Below are 20,383 nucleotides of genomic sequence, written 5' to 3' on the forward strand. Positions count from 1 at the left end.
AAGAAGATTGCACAGGATAGAGTAGCATGGAGAGCTGCATCAAACCAGTCTCAGGACTGAAGACCACAACAACAACAACAAACAACAGAGGAAAAGGACAGCAAAAGTTGGAAAAGTGTATGGAATGTACAGAAATGTAAGAAAGACAAAAAGTGATGAGAAACATTAAATATGAAGGTTCCATCAAAATGGGAAGGAAATATGATGGAACAAGTAAAATCTCTTAGGTAGTGTACCTATAAAACTGTGCTGGAAAATAAGAAAAGTAAAAATATGACTCAAATAGCTTTTGAAATGGTGAAAGATTTTTGGGGAGCAGAATGAATTCCGACAGAACTTGGAAAAAAGGTTCACCAAGTGCTTTGTCAATCAATGACAGTCAAAACGGAGGAAAATACATAGATATTTATGAGTGGACTGACAGAATGAAGAATGAAGAAGAACTTCTAAGAATCAGAGAGGAAAGAAAACTAGATAAAATAATTAAAATGTGGAAAACATCTTTGCTGGGACACATATTTTCTAGAAATTGCCTGCTCTGGAGAGACACTGGGAAATGATTGCAAGGAAGAGGGAGAAGTGGGAGCAGAAGGCTTGGAATGTTAAATAACATTAAAAATGGTTGAAGTTAGCAGCAGATTACAGGAGAGGCAGAGGACAGAGAGAAGTCGAGAGTGGCCAATGGGTACCTGCCACAAGGCAGATATATCAAAGAAAAGGAAGAAGAAACATTATATGGAGGAGATTTGTGGTCTATATATGCTACATAAAAGAAAAAAGTGAAGTTTTTGAAATGTGTTGCTTCAGAAGAATGCTGAAGATACGATCTGCAGAAGCATTAACTAATGAGAAGGTAGTGACTTTGGGGAGAAAAGATCTTTTTGACATAATGTGGCTGAAAGAAGAAATAGGCTGATAGGGTGCATCCTAAGGCATCAAGAAATAGTTAATCTGACACTGCAGGACTATCTCTCTCTCTCTCTCTCTCTCTCTCTCTCTCTCTCTCTCTCTCTCTCTCTCTCTCTGTGTGTGTGTGTGTGTGTGTGTGTGTAGTGGAGGGGGTTGGAGATACAACAAGCAGGTTCAAACAGAAGTAGGTTGTAGTAGCTATGCTGAGAGAAACAGAATTACACAGGGTAGACTAGCGTGGACAGCTGCATCCAACTAGTCTTCAGGGTAGCAACCAAGCTGACTATTCAATTTTATGCACAATATTATGATGACTATCCTAAGTGCATCCTTCAGTGGCTCTGAGTAATGAAGTTATATGTGCGTGTGGCTGGACTTCAATCAAACTGGATGCAAAATGGAATCTTCAGCTAGTAACCAACAAAGTACTATCAAAGTAAACATAAGACATCACCTACCTGTAAGTATTATGTGTGCCTGCCTCTGTCGCTCACGTAACTTGGCGTATTGCTGCTTCAGTGCTGAGATATCTAATGCAAGTCTTTCTCTGTCAGGCACTGTCCCTGAATAGTTCAGAGCTGATAAACTTGAAGATGTCTGTTCACGTTGGGTGCCATCTAGTTAACAATTTGACAGGAATTCATAAGACAAAAAATAATTGTGAGGCATAATTCAGCTCTTAACACTATTTTTTGTGGGTAACTTACAGTTTTTTACAAATTAATAAAAATAATGATGGTAAATAGTTAATACAGTATTGTTCTGCTTAGTAACGTAACTTCTACTGAATAATTGAATTTATCCAACGATTTAATCATTACATATAATGCACTATTTTTCGATAAGATATTTTGTGCGTCATAGAATCTCGAGATCACTGTACTTCCAATTATTAATTACACAAAGCAGTATAACAAATGTCTACTGAATTATTTTGATTCATATCTGTGACTGTTTTTATATTTTAAGAATAACTTTTTGTTAAATAAAACAGTCAGTATATACGTGGTGTGTGTACTTTCGGACATGCCTGAAAGAAGAGACACCATTTAAATTTTGCAGCCACTATGATTTGAGACACAAAGTATTAATGACATTTACTGCCAGTGCACATTGATGTAAATCAATAGGGAAAGTTGAACATTTGTGCTGGACTTGGACTGAAACCCGGGTCTCCTGCTTACTAAGCAGATGCGCTAACTACTGTGCCATCCGGACACAGTGGTCATTGCAACTGCACAGACTGTCCTAGAACACCTAACATCAGATCCGAATTCTGAACCTCTCTACATACTACGAACGTCATGCCCCTTGCCCATTATCTTCACTACTTGCAGCATTTCGTCAATTCCCATAAGAGTTCAAGCGTGGTGTGCATCAGCACTGAAGAGATCTTTGCCTTCCTCACCTTCTTTATATATATGTGTTGTCTGTCCTTACAGGGCAAGGAGGCACTAAATTCACATTATGTGGATAGTTTCAGAATTTGGGTCTGATGGGAGGGGTGCTAGGGCAGTTCGTGCAGTTCTGATGACCACTATGTCCAGATGGTGCAGTGGTCAGTGCATCGGCCTAGCAAGCAGGAGATTCATGTCTGAACCCAATCCAACACAAATTTTCAACCTTCCCCATTGATTTAAATGACTCTGCTCTTGCAGCTAATGCCTGTTATTCCTTTGTTTCTTCAAACAAGTCATTGTTTATTATTGTGATTACAACAGAATGTAAATTTAAGCCACATACTTTATTCTGCTTACCAGAAATATAACAAAAGAGCTATTGAAACGAATTTTGTCAGACAGAAAAGCTTTGAGTCTTTATTATTGAAAATTATTGAAAAATATAATCATATACAGGGTGATTATAATTAAAGTTAACCTTTCAAAATGCTGTAGAAATAACACCACTGGTCAGAAAGATGTCAAATTGCAATAAAATATTCTTGGAGAAGGGGGAAAATGTATGGTAGAAAAAAAATGGTGTGAAAATTGATCAATAAACGGCACTGTATATGTCACAATACATAAATGAAAGCACCTGTCATGCGCACGACCCATTGAAATTGGTATAAACATGCCGTGTACATGGCTTTTCCTCCTTTCACATCTGCGATGTTCGCCATGACTGTCTCAATGCAGGATCGTGCTCTACTTGTAAAGCTGTATGGCAGTGCACATGTCACTCTGTAGATGTTCCAGATGCTGAAAGGTTTGAAAAAAGGGACTGGTTCGATGACTGCCGTGGGTGTGGAGAAAATGATTAGGAAATTCAAAAAGACAGATTCTTTTGTTGTGCAACCTGGTAGAGGGAGGAAACGAATTGATTTGATGTCAGTGGAAACAGTGGCCACAGCATGCAGGAGGAAACAAGTGGTGGTGTGCAAACATGTAGTGCGTGGAGAACTGCCGGAACATTGAACATACCCATGGACACGGTGCATAAAATCCTACGAAACATCCTTCTTTACTACCCATTCAAAATTACCCATGTGCACAAGTTGCTTCCTGTTGACCTGCCAGCAAGAGAGACCTTTCCTTTAGAATTTCTTGCTCACATGGAAGTGGACAACGATTGTCTGTGGAAGATTATGTGGGCAGACAAAGCCCACTTCCATCTGACAGGATATGTCAATACAAAGAATTGTCGAATATAGGCAATGGAAAATCCACACGAAAATAAACCAGTATCACTTCATCCTGGAAAGGTCACTGTGTCATGCAGGTTTACTGCATCATTTATCATAGGGCCATTTCTTTTCAAAGAGACCGGTGGTTCCGGTCCTGTTACCTGTACCATCACTACTAAACGCTATGAGTGTCTTTTGCACAACCACGTCACTCCAGCTCTCTGACAGTGTGGATGGGGTCATTTTTACTCAAGATGGCACACCTCCGCACATTGCAAATCCAGTTAAGCAGCTGCTGAAGCACCATTTCAGAAATGCTAGAATTATCAGTCACCATTTCCCTACAGCCTGGCCATCCCGATCACCTGATCTTAATCCGTATGACGTCTGGCTATGGAGCTATCTGAAAGATGAAGTGTTCAGTGTTCCGAATGCAAACAGCTGCATTGAAGGCACGCATCGTGCAACACATTCTGAACGTGACTGCGGAAAAACTTCTATCAGTTGTGGAACATGCGATTTCAACTTGTTACAGAAAATGGTGGACAGCGTAGTCAACATGTTTTGCACCAGTCACATGGAAATTAATAATATTATTTGATTATGATTGATGCTTTTTATGTGGTGTTTTGCCTCAGGACAATTAAAAACCAATTTTTGCCATCCAATGTGATATGACCCTTGCCATGATGGGTGAGCTTACATAACGAACAGTATCACACCTGTATACCCATGCACACTGAGTAGTACAGTTTGTTTAACGTCAAACGTACACCTTAGGCATTATTGTATGATTCATTTGTCATTTGTAGTTGACCACTATTAAAATGTTTACAGTGCCATCTATTGCTACATTTTGAACTATTTATTTTTCTTCTGCCATACGTTTTCCCCCTTCTCCGATAATATTCCATTGCAATTTGATGTCATTTGGACCAGTGGTGTTATTTCTATCGTGGTTTGAAAGTGTAACTTTAATTATAATCACCCTGTATATAAAGATGTACTGCATGGCAGAACATTGTTTTAAATTCACAAAAAGTAAGACAGATGCATCTAAATGGATATAAATTAGTATCACATTACTGCCAGGATAATATTAGAAAAAGGGGAGGGGCTATAAAGACAAAAGTGGGATTAAGTTCTAGACCTCTGTGAATATTGTATTGCGCAGCTCTTTGACTGCTGTACTTCAGTAATGATATGAATATTAGGAGACTTTGTTATTCAATGTAGAAGAAGCACTAGATTGATAGCTATTAGCTGGGTCGGGTTGTTTTTGGGGAAGGAGACCAGACAGCGAGGTCATCGGTCTCATTGGATTAGGGAAGGACGGGGATGGAAATTGGCCGTGCCCTTTGCAAGGAACCATCCTGGCATTTGCCTGGAGCGATTTAGGGAAATCATGGAAAACCTAAATCAGGATGGCCGGACGTGGGATTGAACCGTCGTCCTCCCGAATGCGAGTCCAGTGTCGAACCACTGCGCCACCTCGCTTGGTGCAGCTATTAGCTGTTAGACATTATTCAATGTAGAAGAAGCACTAGATTGATAGCTTTTAGCTGTTAGACAAAGTCCTTCATTAGATGGAGAAACACACACACAGACACACACGCGCATGCATGGACAACTCACACACAGATGATGACTCATCTGTGCAGGCACTGTTACCCCTCTGGGACGAGCAGTGATCTTAGCTAGTGTGTACAAATGGAAGTACAGGAGAGAAATGGAGCAGGGAGGGGAAGGGGTAGCAGGATAGGGGTGGGAAGAGATGATGTAGTGCTGCCTGTTGAGGAAATGTGTGTGTGTGTGTGTGTGTGTGTGTGTGTGTGTGTGTGTGGGAGGGGTTTAAAGGAAAAGAGAAAGGAAAGAAGCAGAGATAGGGAAAGGACTAAGCAGTTGACCCCGAAGGCATGTGTGAGTTTGGAAAAAGAGCAGGGAAGAGCATAAAGGTAGGGACAGGAGGGGGACTCATTGTGAAAATGGCATGAGATCAAAACCAATATAAGAAATAAAAAAATAAGGGAGGTAATTGTACAAGTATGCAGGTCAGTGCGTAGGTATGAGTGCAGAGAATGGGTAGCAGGTATAAAAAGAGTGAGCAAGGTCAGTATGGTATGTACATGAACGTGGGGTAGGAGAGGGGAGAGGTTTTGAAGGGACGAGGTGTGAGAAATACATGTTCCATGCAGGCATGACCACAACAACATGCAAAAATATTCATATCTGAGGGACTAGGAATAATTATATAAGTGAGAACATGAGATGCAAGGTGTTCCAGCACCTATGATTCATGTTCGCACATTGCTGTGTATTACACAAGTACATGGGTGGGATAACTGCCACATGGTGGCATGGTGTCAGTGCATTGCAGGATGCATGGTAAGCAGGTGAGAAGTGAGTGATTTTTGAGAGGAGAAAAGTAAAGAAAAATAAAAGGATAGATGCCCTCTTCTCCCCTTGCTACACCTAGCAGATGATGCTCTATTCCCACCACATCCGTGCACACTCCCACATTCAGCACTACCATATCCTCCCCCAACCCCTGCCTGCTACCCCTCCCTGTTCCCACGCTATGCTTCTTCTGTATTCCCACTACCCATCCCAGCCAATATCACTACTCAATGCAGTCAGGTTTCAGCACCCAGGGATAACAGAGCCATGTGTATGTCATTTGTGCATGTGCAAGGACATGTCAGAAAGAACAGACACCATATCCATATAAGTATACAGTTCTGGCAATACCAGCCATGTCCTTCCTCTTCTGTGTGGATGCACACATTTTTACCTGAACTCTTACAGGACTTGGTAAGGATGTCTTCCACAAGTAATGAGTGTGTTGGTTAGGGACACTAAGAATGTAGTGTGTGGACATATAAGGTGAGCATGTGGGTCTCGTGGGAGGCATCCAGGAGATAGTCCTTGCAGTCGCACTATGCTCTGTGCCCTTGGTGGCTCAGATGGATAGAGTGTCTGCCATGTAAGTAGGAGATCCCAGGTTCGAGTCCCGGTCGGGGCACACATTTTCACGTGCCCCATTGATATATATCAACGCGCGACAGCAGCTGAAGGTATTAATATATAATTCTAATTTCATTCTAGATGGCTGCAGGTCATCAATGGTGTCTGTTCTTTCAGACATGTCTGAAAGAACAGACACCATATCCATATAAGTATATAGTTCTGGCAATACCGGCCATGACCTTCCTCTTCTGTGCGAATGCACACATATTTACCTGAACTCTTACGGGACTTGGTAAGAATGTCTTCCATGAGTAATGAGTGTGTTGGGTAGGGACACTATGAATGTAGCGTGTGGGCATATAAGGTGAGAATGTGGGTCTCGCGGGAGGCGTGCACGAGATAGTCCCTGCACTCGCACTATCATCTGTGCCCTCAGTGGCACAGATGCACAGAGCATCTGCCATGTAAGCAGGAGATCCTGGGTTCGAGTCCCAGTCGAGACACACATTTTCACCTGTCCCTGTTGATATGTATCAACTCCTGTCAGCAGTTGAAGGTATTAATACATAATTCTAATTTCGTTCTAGACAGCTGTAGGTCATCAATGGTGTCTGTTCTTTTGGACATGTCTGAAAGAAAAGACAACATATTCATATAAGTATATAGATCTTAACTTTGTCAGTATATGGACAGCTGATAGTGCTCTATGTGAAGTTACACAAATGCTCGGTGTTATTATCCAACACTGAGCAAACACCAATTGAGTAGTATACGAAAAGAAACAGCTGTTTTCTTTTCTTTTTTCAAAGCAACTGGTTTTTCCCCCTAATATGCATACATAAATAACCTAGAAGTATTACCATAATTATGAGTGCAAGTATATTAGAACTACTCATAATACGCTGTGAGTCTACTCTACTGGAGTAGCCCAAGTAGTGGTTGCTTTGTATCTGTTAATACATGAGTTGACTGGTTCCACATCCCCAATGGGTCTCCTTCACGATGGCTATTATGAAATATGATGTGTGAATGAATCAATTAATAACATTAACTTTTTTTTACTCTTTGGAGGCTTATAATGTGTAAGATGGAAACAGACCAATGCAACTATCTTGGGTGTTGGCTGTCAAATGCACTCAAAAGGTAGTGCAAGTTTTTGTCAATACACAGTAGTACACAACACCAGCACAAGCAGAAGAAAGTAACTGGCCATTCAACAGACATAAAATTACAATTTATTAACAGTTCTCAGACTGCTATCATTTCCTAGTGCACTTCTCACCTTTTCTCCTTGGTGACCTGAAAACGGTTGAAATGCCATACGCAGCAGCTACTGCAATCTTCTCATCATCCTCATCTGTTTCATCATCATCATCACTATAAAATATCTTTAGACCTCTTTTAGCTGCAGTGGAAACACTCTGTGTCCAAGGTGTTATGTTGTACAGGTACTTGTCCCGCAATTCATTCAGCTCCGGGAATGGAAATGGTGCAAGATTCACTACAGTCTGTTGGAAGTAAGAAAGCTTATGAGACAATATCAGAACATTAATAAATGTTTTCACATTAAAATTACAGATTGTGTGAAACATTACATTTAGAATTCTGCTGAATATTATCTTTTGTTTATAAGTCAATAAACATGGCATGGTATTAATATTTTATGTTAACAGAGCAGACATACAACTACCAAATTTTCTTTACATTTTTAATGGAGACCTCAAAGTTATTAACATAATTTTCCTATAAATGTGTTTTCAAACAAGTCTAGACTTTCATAAAAAGAGTTTTTATGGGTGCTTAACTTCATGTAGACTTTTTCCAATTGAAATGACTTAATTTTTATCTAAATAAGCCTTGAGTGGTTCTTCCACTACTGATGTTGTGGACATCAGTGCAAAGACTGGGCTGATACAACTCTCCATGGTAGTATATCTTGAAACTTTACCTCTCACACTTCCCTCAGTTATCAAATTGACTATTTATTGATACTGCAGGATGTATTCCATCAAAATATTCTTTTAAGCAAGTTACATCAGAAATTTATATTCTCCTCAATTCACTTCAGTACCTCTTCATTAATTACAGTGTCTACCTATTTCATTTTTATCATTCTTCTGTATCATCAGATTTCACGAGATGTTTCCAGTTTGTGGAAAAAAATTCCAGATAAACTTTTGGCGATAGTACATTGCTATTCCTTCTCTTTCACTATTTTAATTGGGTTTTGGAAAGGAAACCATCTGAAGATAGGCTTCAACTAAAGAATAAGAAAATAATTTACCAGGGATCAGTTTAGGGAGCAGTTCATTAAATATTACCACTAAAAGAGTGGTATATGGCCCGAAGACAAAGTTTGGTTATAGCAGAATCCCCTGAATTTTGTGGATCATGTTAGCATTGTCTAAAAGACACCAGGGAATTTTTTGTACGTTCTTCCTTTTGACTAGAAGTCTTAGGGACCACAGCCGTTTACTATTGTAAGAAAATGAAATGCTTGGCTACCAGTTTCAGCACTTCAATGCATTATCTTCAGTGTGTAGTTGATGGTTGGAGTGCTGACATCAAAGTTTATAGATAGTCTGCATAACCAGTTATATTGGCCACTGATGCGGTATATATAGGGATCGTGTCAATCCCTTCAGCATCAACTACAGCCTGAAGATTGCACGTTAGGGTGGCGAAAATGGTAGCCACAAAATAAATAAGATCATAAGGATGGCTGTAGGCCTGTGTGCGCAGCAGTGAAACTAAATGCTTACCCAGCAACTTGCATATTTGTTTTATGGGGTAGTCTATAGACTGTCATCAACACGTAAGAAGCCACAAGATCTTGTTTTGTTTTCTTATTTTCATTCTCTGTTGTTCATATTTTTAGTAGTATAGCTTTGCATCACCCGAAGTGCTACAATCATGTAGTGTGACCTCTTATTATAGTGTTCTCATTATAGTCTTCTGTTCTCTTCCAACAATCTGGATTAGTACCTTCTTTCATGTTATTATATAACTGTACGTGGTAAACGGTGAATCGGAACTATGTTTACTGTGTGTATTATTGTGAGGAATCTGTAATGTCAATAATCTCTTTCCCCATTTTATATATGCGTATTAATAATGCCAAGATGCAATACAACAGTCTACCATAAAGTGCAATTGGAATCCATCTCATTAACAAGTTTGTAGCTTCCAAATTTATTTGCTCATGCTTCCTGGAGCAGTGATTTGATCATGGTTCCTGGAGCAGTGGAGTTTCGAAAGGAATAGGAGGACATAATAAGAAAATAATTAATGTACAGACACACCACATATTGTGTTATTAGCAATAAAGTACAAAGGACAGGCACTGTTATTCCCACACAAAAAACAGCATACTTTTGTGTGAGTGAATGATGAGAAACAAATAAATATAAAAGAAAGAATAGTCACACACTAATTTAAACGTCAGGGCACAAATATTGCCAGTATCTAAAAGGGGGGTTGTCCCTACCTGAGGGGGAGGAGAAGCATGGAGATCACAAAGAAAACTTAACTAGCAACATGGTTCACAGACCATAAGTACAGCCTCACTTCATTATGCAGATTGATAATGGCACAGAGCACGTGGGCCACATTGCATGCAGATACGTAATGTGTCAAATGTTATCCTCGAATTAACCACTGTACATCGTAGGTATGACAGCAGATGACCAACCCCTTTAACCAGCCAGTAACTCATATGAGCAGAAGAATGAACACCAGGAAAATGAGAATGAGCTCTGCTCTCTCAGACCTTGTATAGCCTGTAAGACAATAGTCCTCTGAGTTATGCATGAAAGATCATGCGCGAGTTTGGTTTATGCCACTGAAAGGAAGACATGACAGAACAGGCAAGTCCTTGACAGGAAGTCACAATGCATAGCAGATTGAGGAATCTGCTGGAACAAAATACTCCAGATAAACAAACTGGTCACTTTTCTGTCCAAACTGATGAACAGAACACACGCTGATGTAAGCACAGGTCAGGAGGTGGCCTATTGTGTCCAAAAATGACTGCAGCCATTGTCGAATGTGGACCATGTGCCCAGGCCTGGGGAGAGGTCCCATAAGGGTTGCGGAAGTACAACTCACACAATGACTGTACATGAACCAATATACACTCCTGGAAATGGAAAAAAGAACACATTGACACCGGTGTGTCAGACCCACCATACTTGCTCCGGACACTGTGAGAGGGCTGTACAAGCAATGATCACATGCACGGCACAGCGGACGCACCAGGAACCGCGGTGTTGGCCGTCGAATGGCGCTAGCTGCGCAGCATTTGTGCACCGCTGCCGTCAGTGTCAGCCAGTTTGCCGTGGCATATGGAGCTCCATCGCAGTCTTTAACACTGGTAGCATGCCGCAACAGCGTGGACGTGAACCGTATGTGCAGTTGACGGACTTTGAGCGAGGGCGTATAGTGGGCATGCGGGAGGCCGGGTGGACGTACCGCCGAATTGCTCAACACGTGGGGCGTGAGGTCTCCACAGTACATTGATGTTGTCGCCAGTGGTCGGCGGAAGGTGCACGTCGACCTGGGACCGGACCGCAGCTACGCACGGATGCACGCCAAGACCGTAGGATCCTACGCAGTGCCGTAGGGCACCGCACCGCCACTTCCCAGCAAATTAGGGACACTGTTGCTCCTGGGGTATCGGCGAGGACCATTCGCAACCGTCTCCATGAAGCTGGGCTACGGTCCCGCACACCGTTAGGCCGTCTTCCGCTCACGCCCCAACATTGTGCAGCCCGCCTCCAGTGGTGTCGCGACAGGCGTGAATGGAGGGACGAATGGAGACGTGTCGTCTTCAGCGATGAGAGTCGCTTCTGCCTTGGTGTCAATGATGGTCGTATGCGTGTTTGGCGCCGTGCAGGTGAGCGCCACAATCAGGACTGCATACGACCGAGGCACACAGGGCCAACACCCGGCATCATGGTGTGGGGAGCGATCTCCTACACTGGCTGTACACCACTGGTGATCGTCGAGGGGACACTGAATAGTGCACGGTACATCCAAACCGTCATCGAACCCACCGTTCTACCATTCCTAGACCGGCAAGGGAACTTGCTGTTCCAACAGGACAATGCACGTCCGCATGTATCCCGTGCCACCCAACGTGCTCTAGAAGGTGTACGTCAACTACCCTGGCCAGCAAGATCTCCGGATCTGTCCCCCATTGAGCATGTTTGGGACTGGATGAAGCGTCGTCTCACGCGGTCTGCACGTCCAGCACGAACGCTGGGCCAACTGAGGCACCAGGTGGAAATGGCATGGCAAGCCGTTCCACAGGACTACATCCAGCATCTCTACGATCATCTCCATGGGAGAATAGCAGCCTGCATTGCTGCGAAAGGTGGATATACACTGTACTAGTGCCGACATTGTGCATGCTCTGTTGCCTGTGTCTATGTGCCTGTGGTTCTGTCAGTGTGATCATGTGATGTATCTGACCCTAGGAATGTGTCAATAAAGTTTCCTCTTCCTGGGACAATGAATTCACGGTGTTCTTATTTCAATTTCCAGGAGTGTAGTTATGTAACAATGTGATATACTAACAGAAATGTCTCAGAGACACAAAGAGAATAAGACTAGGCAGTTAGTAACAGCATTATTTCTTCAGGAGTTACAGAACATACTTATAACCTTAGAAAATTAATAACTTCATAAATATACAGTACAGACGTGAACAATGGGTCATTTTAAAGGCAGTGTAGCAGAATGGATAGAGCAAGTCACACAATTGCAGTAAATTTTGTGTTTCAGGGTATGTAATGAATTCCTTGCATTTCTTGTATTTATTTAAAGAATAGTAGCATGGATAAAATTAACACAGAAAATCACAAAGCAGCATATGAAACTACAGCAAGCAACAAATTAAAACCCAATCCAGTTTTATACACCAATAAAAGTTGATGATCTTTCTTTTCACTTGATCTAATAATATTCTAGTATTACATAGAGAATAAGGTCACTTTCTTTGCAGATAGTTTGTTGTTGTTGTGGTCTTCAGTCCAGAGACTGGTTTGATGCAGCTCTCCATGCTACTCTGTCCTGTGCAAGGTTCTTCATCTCCCAGTACCTACATCCTTCTGAATTTGTTTAGTGTATTCATCTCTTGGTCTCCCTCTGCGATTTTTACCCTCCAACACTAAATTGGTGATCCCTTGATGCCTCAGAATATGCCCTACCAACCGATCCCTTCTTCTAGTCAAATAGTGCCACAAATTTCTCTTCTCTCCAATTCCATTCAATACCTCCTCATTAGTTATGTGATCTACCCATCTAATCTTCAGCATTCTTCTGTAGCACCACTTTTCAAAAGCTTCTATTCTCTTCTTGTCTAAACTATTTATCGTCCATGTTTCACTTCCATACATGGCTACACTCCATACAAATACTTTCAGAAATGACTTCCTGACACTTAAATCTATACTCGATGTTAACAAATTTCTCTTCTTCAGAAACGCTTTCCTTGCCATTCATTGCCAGTATACATTTTATTTCCTCTCTACTTTGACCATCATCAGTTATTTTGGTCCCCAAATAGCAAAACTCCTTTACTATTTTAAGTGTCTCATTTCCTAATCTAATTCCCACAGCATGACCCAATTTAATTCGACTACATTCCATTATCCTCGTTTTGCTTTTGTTTATGTTCATCTTATATCCTCCTTTCAAGACCATGTCCATTCCGGTCAGCTGCTCTTCCAAGACCTTTGCTGTCTCTGACATAATTACAATGACATCGGCAAACCTCAAAGTTTTTATTTCTTCTCCATGGATTTTAATTCCTACTCCAAATTTTTCTTTTGTTTCCTTTACTGCTTGCTCAATATACAGATTGAATAACATCATGGAGAGGCTACAACCCTGTCTCACTCCCTCCCCAACCACTGCTTCTGTTTCATGCCGCTCGACTCTTATAATTGCCACCTGGTTTCTGTACAAATTGTAAATAGCCTTTCGCTCCCAGTTTTTTTACCCCTGCCACCTTCAGAATTTGAAAGGTCAACACTGTCAAAAGCTTTCTCTAAGTCCACAAATACTAGAAACGTAGGTTTGCCTTTCCTTAACCTATTTTCTAAGTTAAGTCATAGGGTCAGTATTGCCTAACGTGATCCTACAATTCTACGGAACCCAAGCTGATCTTCCCCGAGGTCAACTTCTACATTTTTCCATTCATCTGTAAGGAATTCGTGTTAGTATTTTGCAGCAGTGGCTTATTAAACTGATAGTTTGGTAATTTTCTCCTCTGTCAACACCTACTTTCTTTGGGATTGGAATTATTACATTCTTTTTGAAGCCTGAGGGCATTTCGCCTGTCTCATACATCTTGCTCGCCAGATGGTAGAGTTTTGTTAGGCCTGGCTCTCCCAAGGCTGTCAGTAGTTCTACTGGAATGTTGTCTACTCCTGGGGCCTTGTTTTGACTTAGGTCTGTCAGTGCTCTGTCAAACTCTTCACGCAGTATCATATCTCCCATTTCATCATCATCTACATTCTCTTCCATTTCTATAATATTCTCCTCAAGAACATCGCCCTTGTATAGACCCTCTATATACTCCTTCCACCTTTCTGCTTTCCCTTCTTTGCTTAGAACTGGGTTTGCATCTGAGCTCTTGATATTCATGCAAGTGCTTCTCTTTTCCCCACAGGTCTCTTTAATTTTCCTGTACGCAGTATCTATCTTACCCCTAGTGAGATAAGCCTCTACATCCTTACATTTGTCCTCTAGCCATCCCTGCTTAGCCATTTTGCACTTCCCGTCGATCTCATTTTTGAGACGCTTATATTCCTTTTTGCCTGCTTCTCCTTTCATCAATTAAATTCAATATATCTTTTGTTACTCAAGGATTTCTATTACCCCTCGTCTTTTTACCTACTTGATCCTCTGCTACCTTCGCTATTTCGTCTCTCAAGGCTACTCATTCTTCTTCTTCTACTGTATTTCTTTCCCCCATTCTTGTCATCGTTCCCTAATGCTCTCCCTGAAGCTCTCTACAACCTCTGGTTCTTTCAGTTTATCCAGGTCCCATCTCCTCAAATTCCCACCTTTTTGCAGTTTCTTCAGTTTTAATCTACAGTTCATAACCAATAGATTGTGGTCAGAGTCCACATCTGCCCCTGGAAAAGTTGTACAATTTAAAACTTGGTTCCTAAATCTCTGTCTTACCATTATATAATCTATCTGAAACCTGTCAGTATCTCCAGGCTTCTTCCATGTATACAACCTTCTTTTATGATTCTTGAACCAAGTGTTAGCTATAATTAAGTTATGCTCTATGCAAAATTCTACCAGTCGGCTTCCTCTTTCATTTATTCCCCCCAATCCATATTCACCTACTATGTTTCCTTCTCTCCCTTTTCCTACGATCAAGTTCCAGTCACCCATGACTATTAAATTTTTGTCTCCCTTCACTACCTGAATAATATCCTTTATCTCATCATAAATTTCATCAATCTCTTCGTCATCTGCGGAGCTAGTTGGCATATAAACTTCTACTACTGTGGTAGGTGTGGGCTTCGCATCTATCTTGGCCACAATAATGCGTTCACTATGCTGTTTGTAGTAGCTTACCTGCATTCCTATTTTCCTATTCATTATTAAACCTACTCCTGTATTACCCCTATTTGATTTTGTATTTATAACCCTGTATTCACCTGACCAGAAGTCTTGTTCCTCCTGCCACCGAACTTCACTAAGTCCCACTATATCTAACTTTAACCTATCATTTCTCTTTTTAAATTTTCTAACCTACCTGCCCAATTAAGGGATCTGACATTCCACGCTCTGATCTGCAGAACGCCAGTTTTCTTTCTTCTGATAACAACGTCCTCCTAAGTAGTCCCCACCCAGAGATCTGAATGGGGGACTATTTTACCTCCGGAATATTTTACCCAAGAGGACACCATCATCATTTAACCATACAGTTAAGCTGCATGCCCTCGGGAAAAATTACGGCTGTAGTTTCCCCTTGCTTTCAGCCGTTCGCAGTACCAGCACAGCAAGGCCATTTTGGTTAGTGTTACAAGGCCAGGTCAGAATCATCCAGACTGTTGTCCCTGCAACTACTGAAAAGGCTGCTGCCCCTCTTCAGGAACCACATGTTTGTCTGGCCTCTCAACAGATACCCCTCCGTTATGGTTGCACCTACGGTACGGCTATCTGTATCGACGAGGCACGCAAGTCTCCCCACCAGTGGCAAGGTCCATGGTCCATGGGGGTGGGGCATATAGTTTAGTAAGCAGAAATTCACACCAATCCTTTAAAGAATACTCAAATGCTGTTAATAATATCAAAATTCTGGATGTGTGACCAGGTGCATGGCAAGAACATCCCTCAATTGATATGTAACATGACCATGTGAAATATGACATATTGCAATGAGTGACAAAATCTGACTTTGATGGCTGTTAGTAATGGTATTTGCACCAGTGTCTGCAGTGTATAAGATCTGAGGAATGTGAGCACTAGCAAGATGTGAGAAGCTGAATTGCCAATAAGCAAGCCATAACAGCCACACAGTTCAGCCTTTAATGCATTTTCATATGGTTTAGGACTCTAAATGTTTTGAGGACATTTTGGGGACTTAGATTATTTTGTTTACAATCTGAACCCAGGTTTGAAACATTCAGTTTTGGCTTAGTTAATTTATGTTGACAGGCTAGACTTCGTTAATTTGCAGACAATATTGGATTCTGTTACTCATGGATAGTGTGAATAAGTAACAATCAGTTGCCATCAAGACCACATGAATGCCAGGCAGCTGTATTTGCTTTGACATCATAGACAGTTGCGTTTGTTAAAAAATAAGTAGGCCTAGGCACTTATTGCCAATTTTCACTTGAAAAAATTTCCCAGACACTTATATGTAGGCTGCTTGGCTGTTCTCAGTTCATCATATCTTCAGTTAAATCTGAGGACAATATAAAGTTTCAAGAATTAAAGTTTAAAGATGTCAATGCAAGCACCTCCAGTCAGGGCTGTCTTGTGCCATTCGTAACGTGCCATTCATGTCCATTATAGTGAGAGGTACATACATATGCCCATCATAATCATAATTTGTGTGTGTGTGTGTGAGAGAGAGAGAGAGAGAGAGAGAGAGAGAGAGAGGGAAGGAGAGAGAGAGAGAGAGGGAAGGAGAGAGAGAGAGGGGGGGGGGGGGAAGGGGGAAGGCTTTATTCTCTCAAATAAGCTCACAAGCCACTGTGGTCAGTCAGTCACCCTGTGGTGGCACCCTGGTCATTTACCTCAAAGCTTATTGACCCAGTCACCAGACTTCAGTTGCAGCACCCAGACATTTTCAAAATGTGTATGCACATGCCCACCTCTGTATTATGTCTGTCATGTGCAATTACTTATCATTGCTATAGCCAATGCTCACATCAATCTGATAATTTTTTAGGCAGAGCCTGGATCTCCTGTACCTTATCTAATAAGGTTCTTCTCTTTTAATGAGATAGAACATTCTTAAAATTTGATATAATGTTGAAAGTGTCACAAATCAGTTATGTTATATTAATTATTATTGCACTATTAATGTCAGTATTAACTGTATTCAAATTCTGGATGTCACTTGCTGATGACGAAATTCTAATGGTGAACAACTAAAAACTGCCTGATGTCAGGAAACAGAAGCTATTGTTAACAGGCTTCAAGCTGTGACTCTGGATTGTAGCGGTGTTGACGCTGGGCAAAGAGTGTGGTGCCTCTGGCAGTGCCTGAGATCCTTGTTGTTGCTGCCCCTTCTGATGTACATGACCGGAGGGTGAGTGATATACTATGGCAATTTCACAATAATTTGGGCAGAAGGTAACTGAGGATATTGTATTATACGGAACCGGGGACCTAGAAATGATGGAGAGGCTTCGTCCCCGCCATAGCCCTCAGTGGTACGCAACCCCACAACAGGCTACATCAGTCCACTCGCCCCACTGCTGCCCCACACTGAAGCTAGGGTTATTGTGCGGTTCAGTCCCCAGTGCCCCCCCCCCCCCCCCCCTCGCCCACAGGAACGTCTTACACCACTGAAGAAAACGTTTGCGCAGCAATCGCTGACATAGTGTAACTGAGGCGGAATAAGTGGAACCAGCCCTCATTCGCTGAGGCAGATGGAAAACTGCCTTAAAAACCATTCACAGACTGGCCGGCACACCAGACCACGATACTAATCCGCCAGGTGGATTCGTGCCAGGGACCAGCATGCTTTCCCACCCAGAAAGTAGTCCGTTAGACTGCACGGTTAACCGGGCACGCTAACTGTGGTTATTGGTTGCATAATTGTCTCATAATGTCTCAGCAGTTGACCGTCAATTGCTGAGATGAACCAGAACAGGATACTGCATGTGTTGAGATTGTAACCGATCTTTCTGGAGGGTCCAGAAAGGCACAGAACTTTGGTATGCTGGTCACTGGGAGCTCAAACATCAGGTAGGTTATGGAGCAAACGGAAAGTAAGACCATAGTTACTCTGTACATTTGTCCCCAACATCAGTTGGGTTATGGAGCAAAACAGGAAAACAGCTGGTAGATCAGCAAGTAAGGCCATAGTTAGTTAATAAATGTGGAGGTGGCTCTTGTTGTGCCAACTGCATGCACTGGGTCCAGTCAGCTACAAATCTAAATCTCAGCTCATGTCAGCATGAATAATGTCTCCTACTTGGAGTAATTTGCTATCCTTAGTTCCTATACACTACTGAGTTGAAGTGACAAAGACAACTAGTGGTGTGGAAGTGCAGCTATTATCTGCATCATCATATCCAGAAAGCATCTGCAGTTCTGTTGTTTGGAGCTGGTGGAGAGTTAAATTGGAGAGATCAGACAGTTCAGCAACAATCTCAGATGTTGATTTCTTAGATTACTAGATGGATAATTGTAGTAAAGTTCTAAACAGGAGAGGTCATATCATGTCATTGCCCCAACATGACAAGCCAAGTTACTGTATTGAGGAGCTCAGTTACAGCTTGTAGTTAACAGCTCTGAGGTGCTGCTGCTGCAAAAGACATATTTAAATATATGTCTCAGTAATGTATTACATAATTTAAATTATCAGGGCATGTTTAGAATATTTCCCATATGGATTTAAACAACGACAGTTAATGCGCTTGGAACTGTTGATATCAAGTAATGTTATTGAAACAGGTACCAGCTAACCTTAAAGTTGTGCCTTGAAATCCCAGTTAGCTCCATGCAGTAGAGCTCGGGGACAGAGTAGTGGTAATGCAATGCCTGTGAAAGGCTAGCACTGGAGTTTGAGTCTCAGTCAAGCAGAGAATTTTAACTCAACATAAATGTTCATTGCAATGTACACATTGCTAAAGAATAGCAATGTGTCATCTTATTTGTTATTTAATAAAAGTATGTTTTTGCTTGCTTTTGATAGAACTGCTAATCTGAGGGAATCTCTCTTTACAGCAGTGTCATGACACTTCTGACTTATAAAAAGCTTACTCAAAAATCGGGGATTCAGTATATTATACCTGGGATTTGGAATACAGAAATATGTTAACAACATATATTTATAGAGCACAATGAAAATTCCTCCTTTAATGATTTCAGAGATAAAAACCCCTAGTTGCTGGTCTTTATAATAAAAAACTAAAATTATTTAAGTGAATAACAAGTAAAATTTTTGAAAATATTGGTTTATGAAGAGGCATATTACATTTACACATACCTTAACAAGATTGTTGGTATCCATCAGTCCAAATTCCAACATCTCTCGTGTGAGAACACCCATGATACTGTAGAACTCATCAGCACTGTTGACTGCCAATATGCGGCTGTGCAATAAAATTATATTTGATTATTAATTACTTGTATTTCTAGCCAGCTGTTGTACTAGAAATTTCATTGCAGTACATGAGATGTTGAACTTAGATGGTAATTAAAGACAGGAAAAATATGATTTGTTGACCATTACACTCACTGGAATGTTTAGTGATTGTGTTTTCTTTTTCTTCAAGCTTAGTCTCTTCTACCAGAATCCATGGAGTGCTTGTATTAAAGTGTAGTAATATTATGCTCCAGATGTGGTACGGCAGCAAGCAGTAGTTTGTATGTAGTAGCAGCTATCTTGCTAATTACCATTCCATTATCATTAAAGTTCATACCAAACAAAATATAGGGGTTTGTCAACAGTAAACTTTTAAAAATAAAAATATAATATCGTGCACATGTTGCATGAAGCTTAATCACTTTTTGACATGATTTCTCCCATATTCAATATGAGTTTGCCCTCACTTACAACAGAGAACATTTCCTATGGAAGTCTGCATAATCACTTGTGCGTTATGTGACCTATTTCCTCATCAAAAAACAACCACTTCCTGTCTGGTGCATCACTGAGTGGCCCAAAGATACAGAAATTAATCAGCAAAAACCTTGATAGCAGTCTCTTGTATCATGATTATGTCTTTTTCATCACAAAACATGGTCTGCATAACCTTCTCTGCTAATGGCTGAGCTCACATCATCTTTTGTTTGATTGATGAGGAATGATGCAATTGCTTTCTCTCTTTGCTTCTGCCACATAGTTGTGGTTACAGGTACTGCCATCAGTGGGAATTCTTTTGAGGAAGGCTTACCGAAAGGAAGGGGAGACAGGATAGTAGTACGAAAAGTACCCTTTTCCACACACTGTAATGTGGCTTGTGGGTCATAGTGGTATATGTAAATCATTAAGGATGTGTTTTTGGGGCCCAAAAGTCTAAGATCTATTTTCTGCTCCTGGTCTGGGTATGAAGTATTATTATCTTGGAGAATTCTGCAGTGCATAACATATAATGTGTTACATTAACAGTAACTAAAAAATATTAGGTATTTTGGCTTTACTAAAATTTAAGAACATATAATTCTACT

The 20,383-nt window shown here is 41.1% G+C and overlaps 1 protein-coding gene across 1 annotated transcript in view; it reads right to left on the minus strand.

The window, feature by feature from the left end:
- LOC124597459 overlaps positions 1–20,383 on the minus strand; it is a gene marked incomplete at its 5' end in the record, with an annotated part of 353,417 nt that overhangs the window by 73,535 nt on the left and 259,499 nt on the right. The window contains 3 exons of the mRNA XM_047135941.1: positions 1,368–1,526; positions 7,785–8,010; positions 19,200–19,305. Coding sequence (XP_046991897.1) covers positions 1,368–1,526; positions 7,785–8,010; positions 19,200–19,305 — 491 coding nt within the window. The remainder of the gene's footprint in view (positions 1–1,367; positions 1,527–7,784; positions 8,011–19,199; positions 19,306–20,383) is intronic.

Source organism: Schistocerca americana, chromosome 1 (genome assembly GCF_021461395.2).
Source record: "Schistocerca americana isolate TAMUIC-IGC-003095 chromosome 1, iqSchAmer2.1, whole genome shotgun sequence".
NCBI lineage: Eukaryota > Metazoa > Arthropoda > Insecta > Orthoptera > Acrididae > Schistocerca > Schistocerca americana.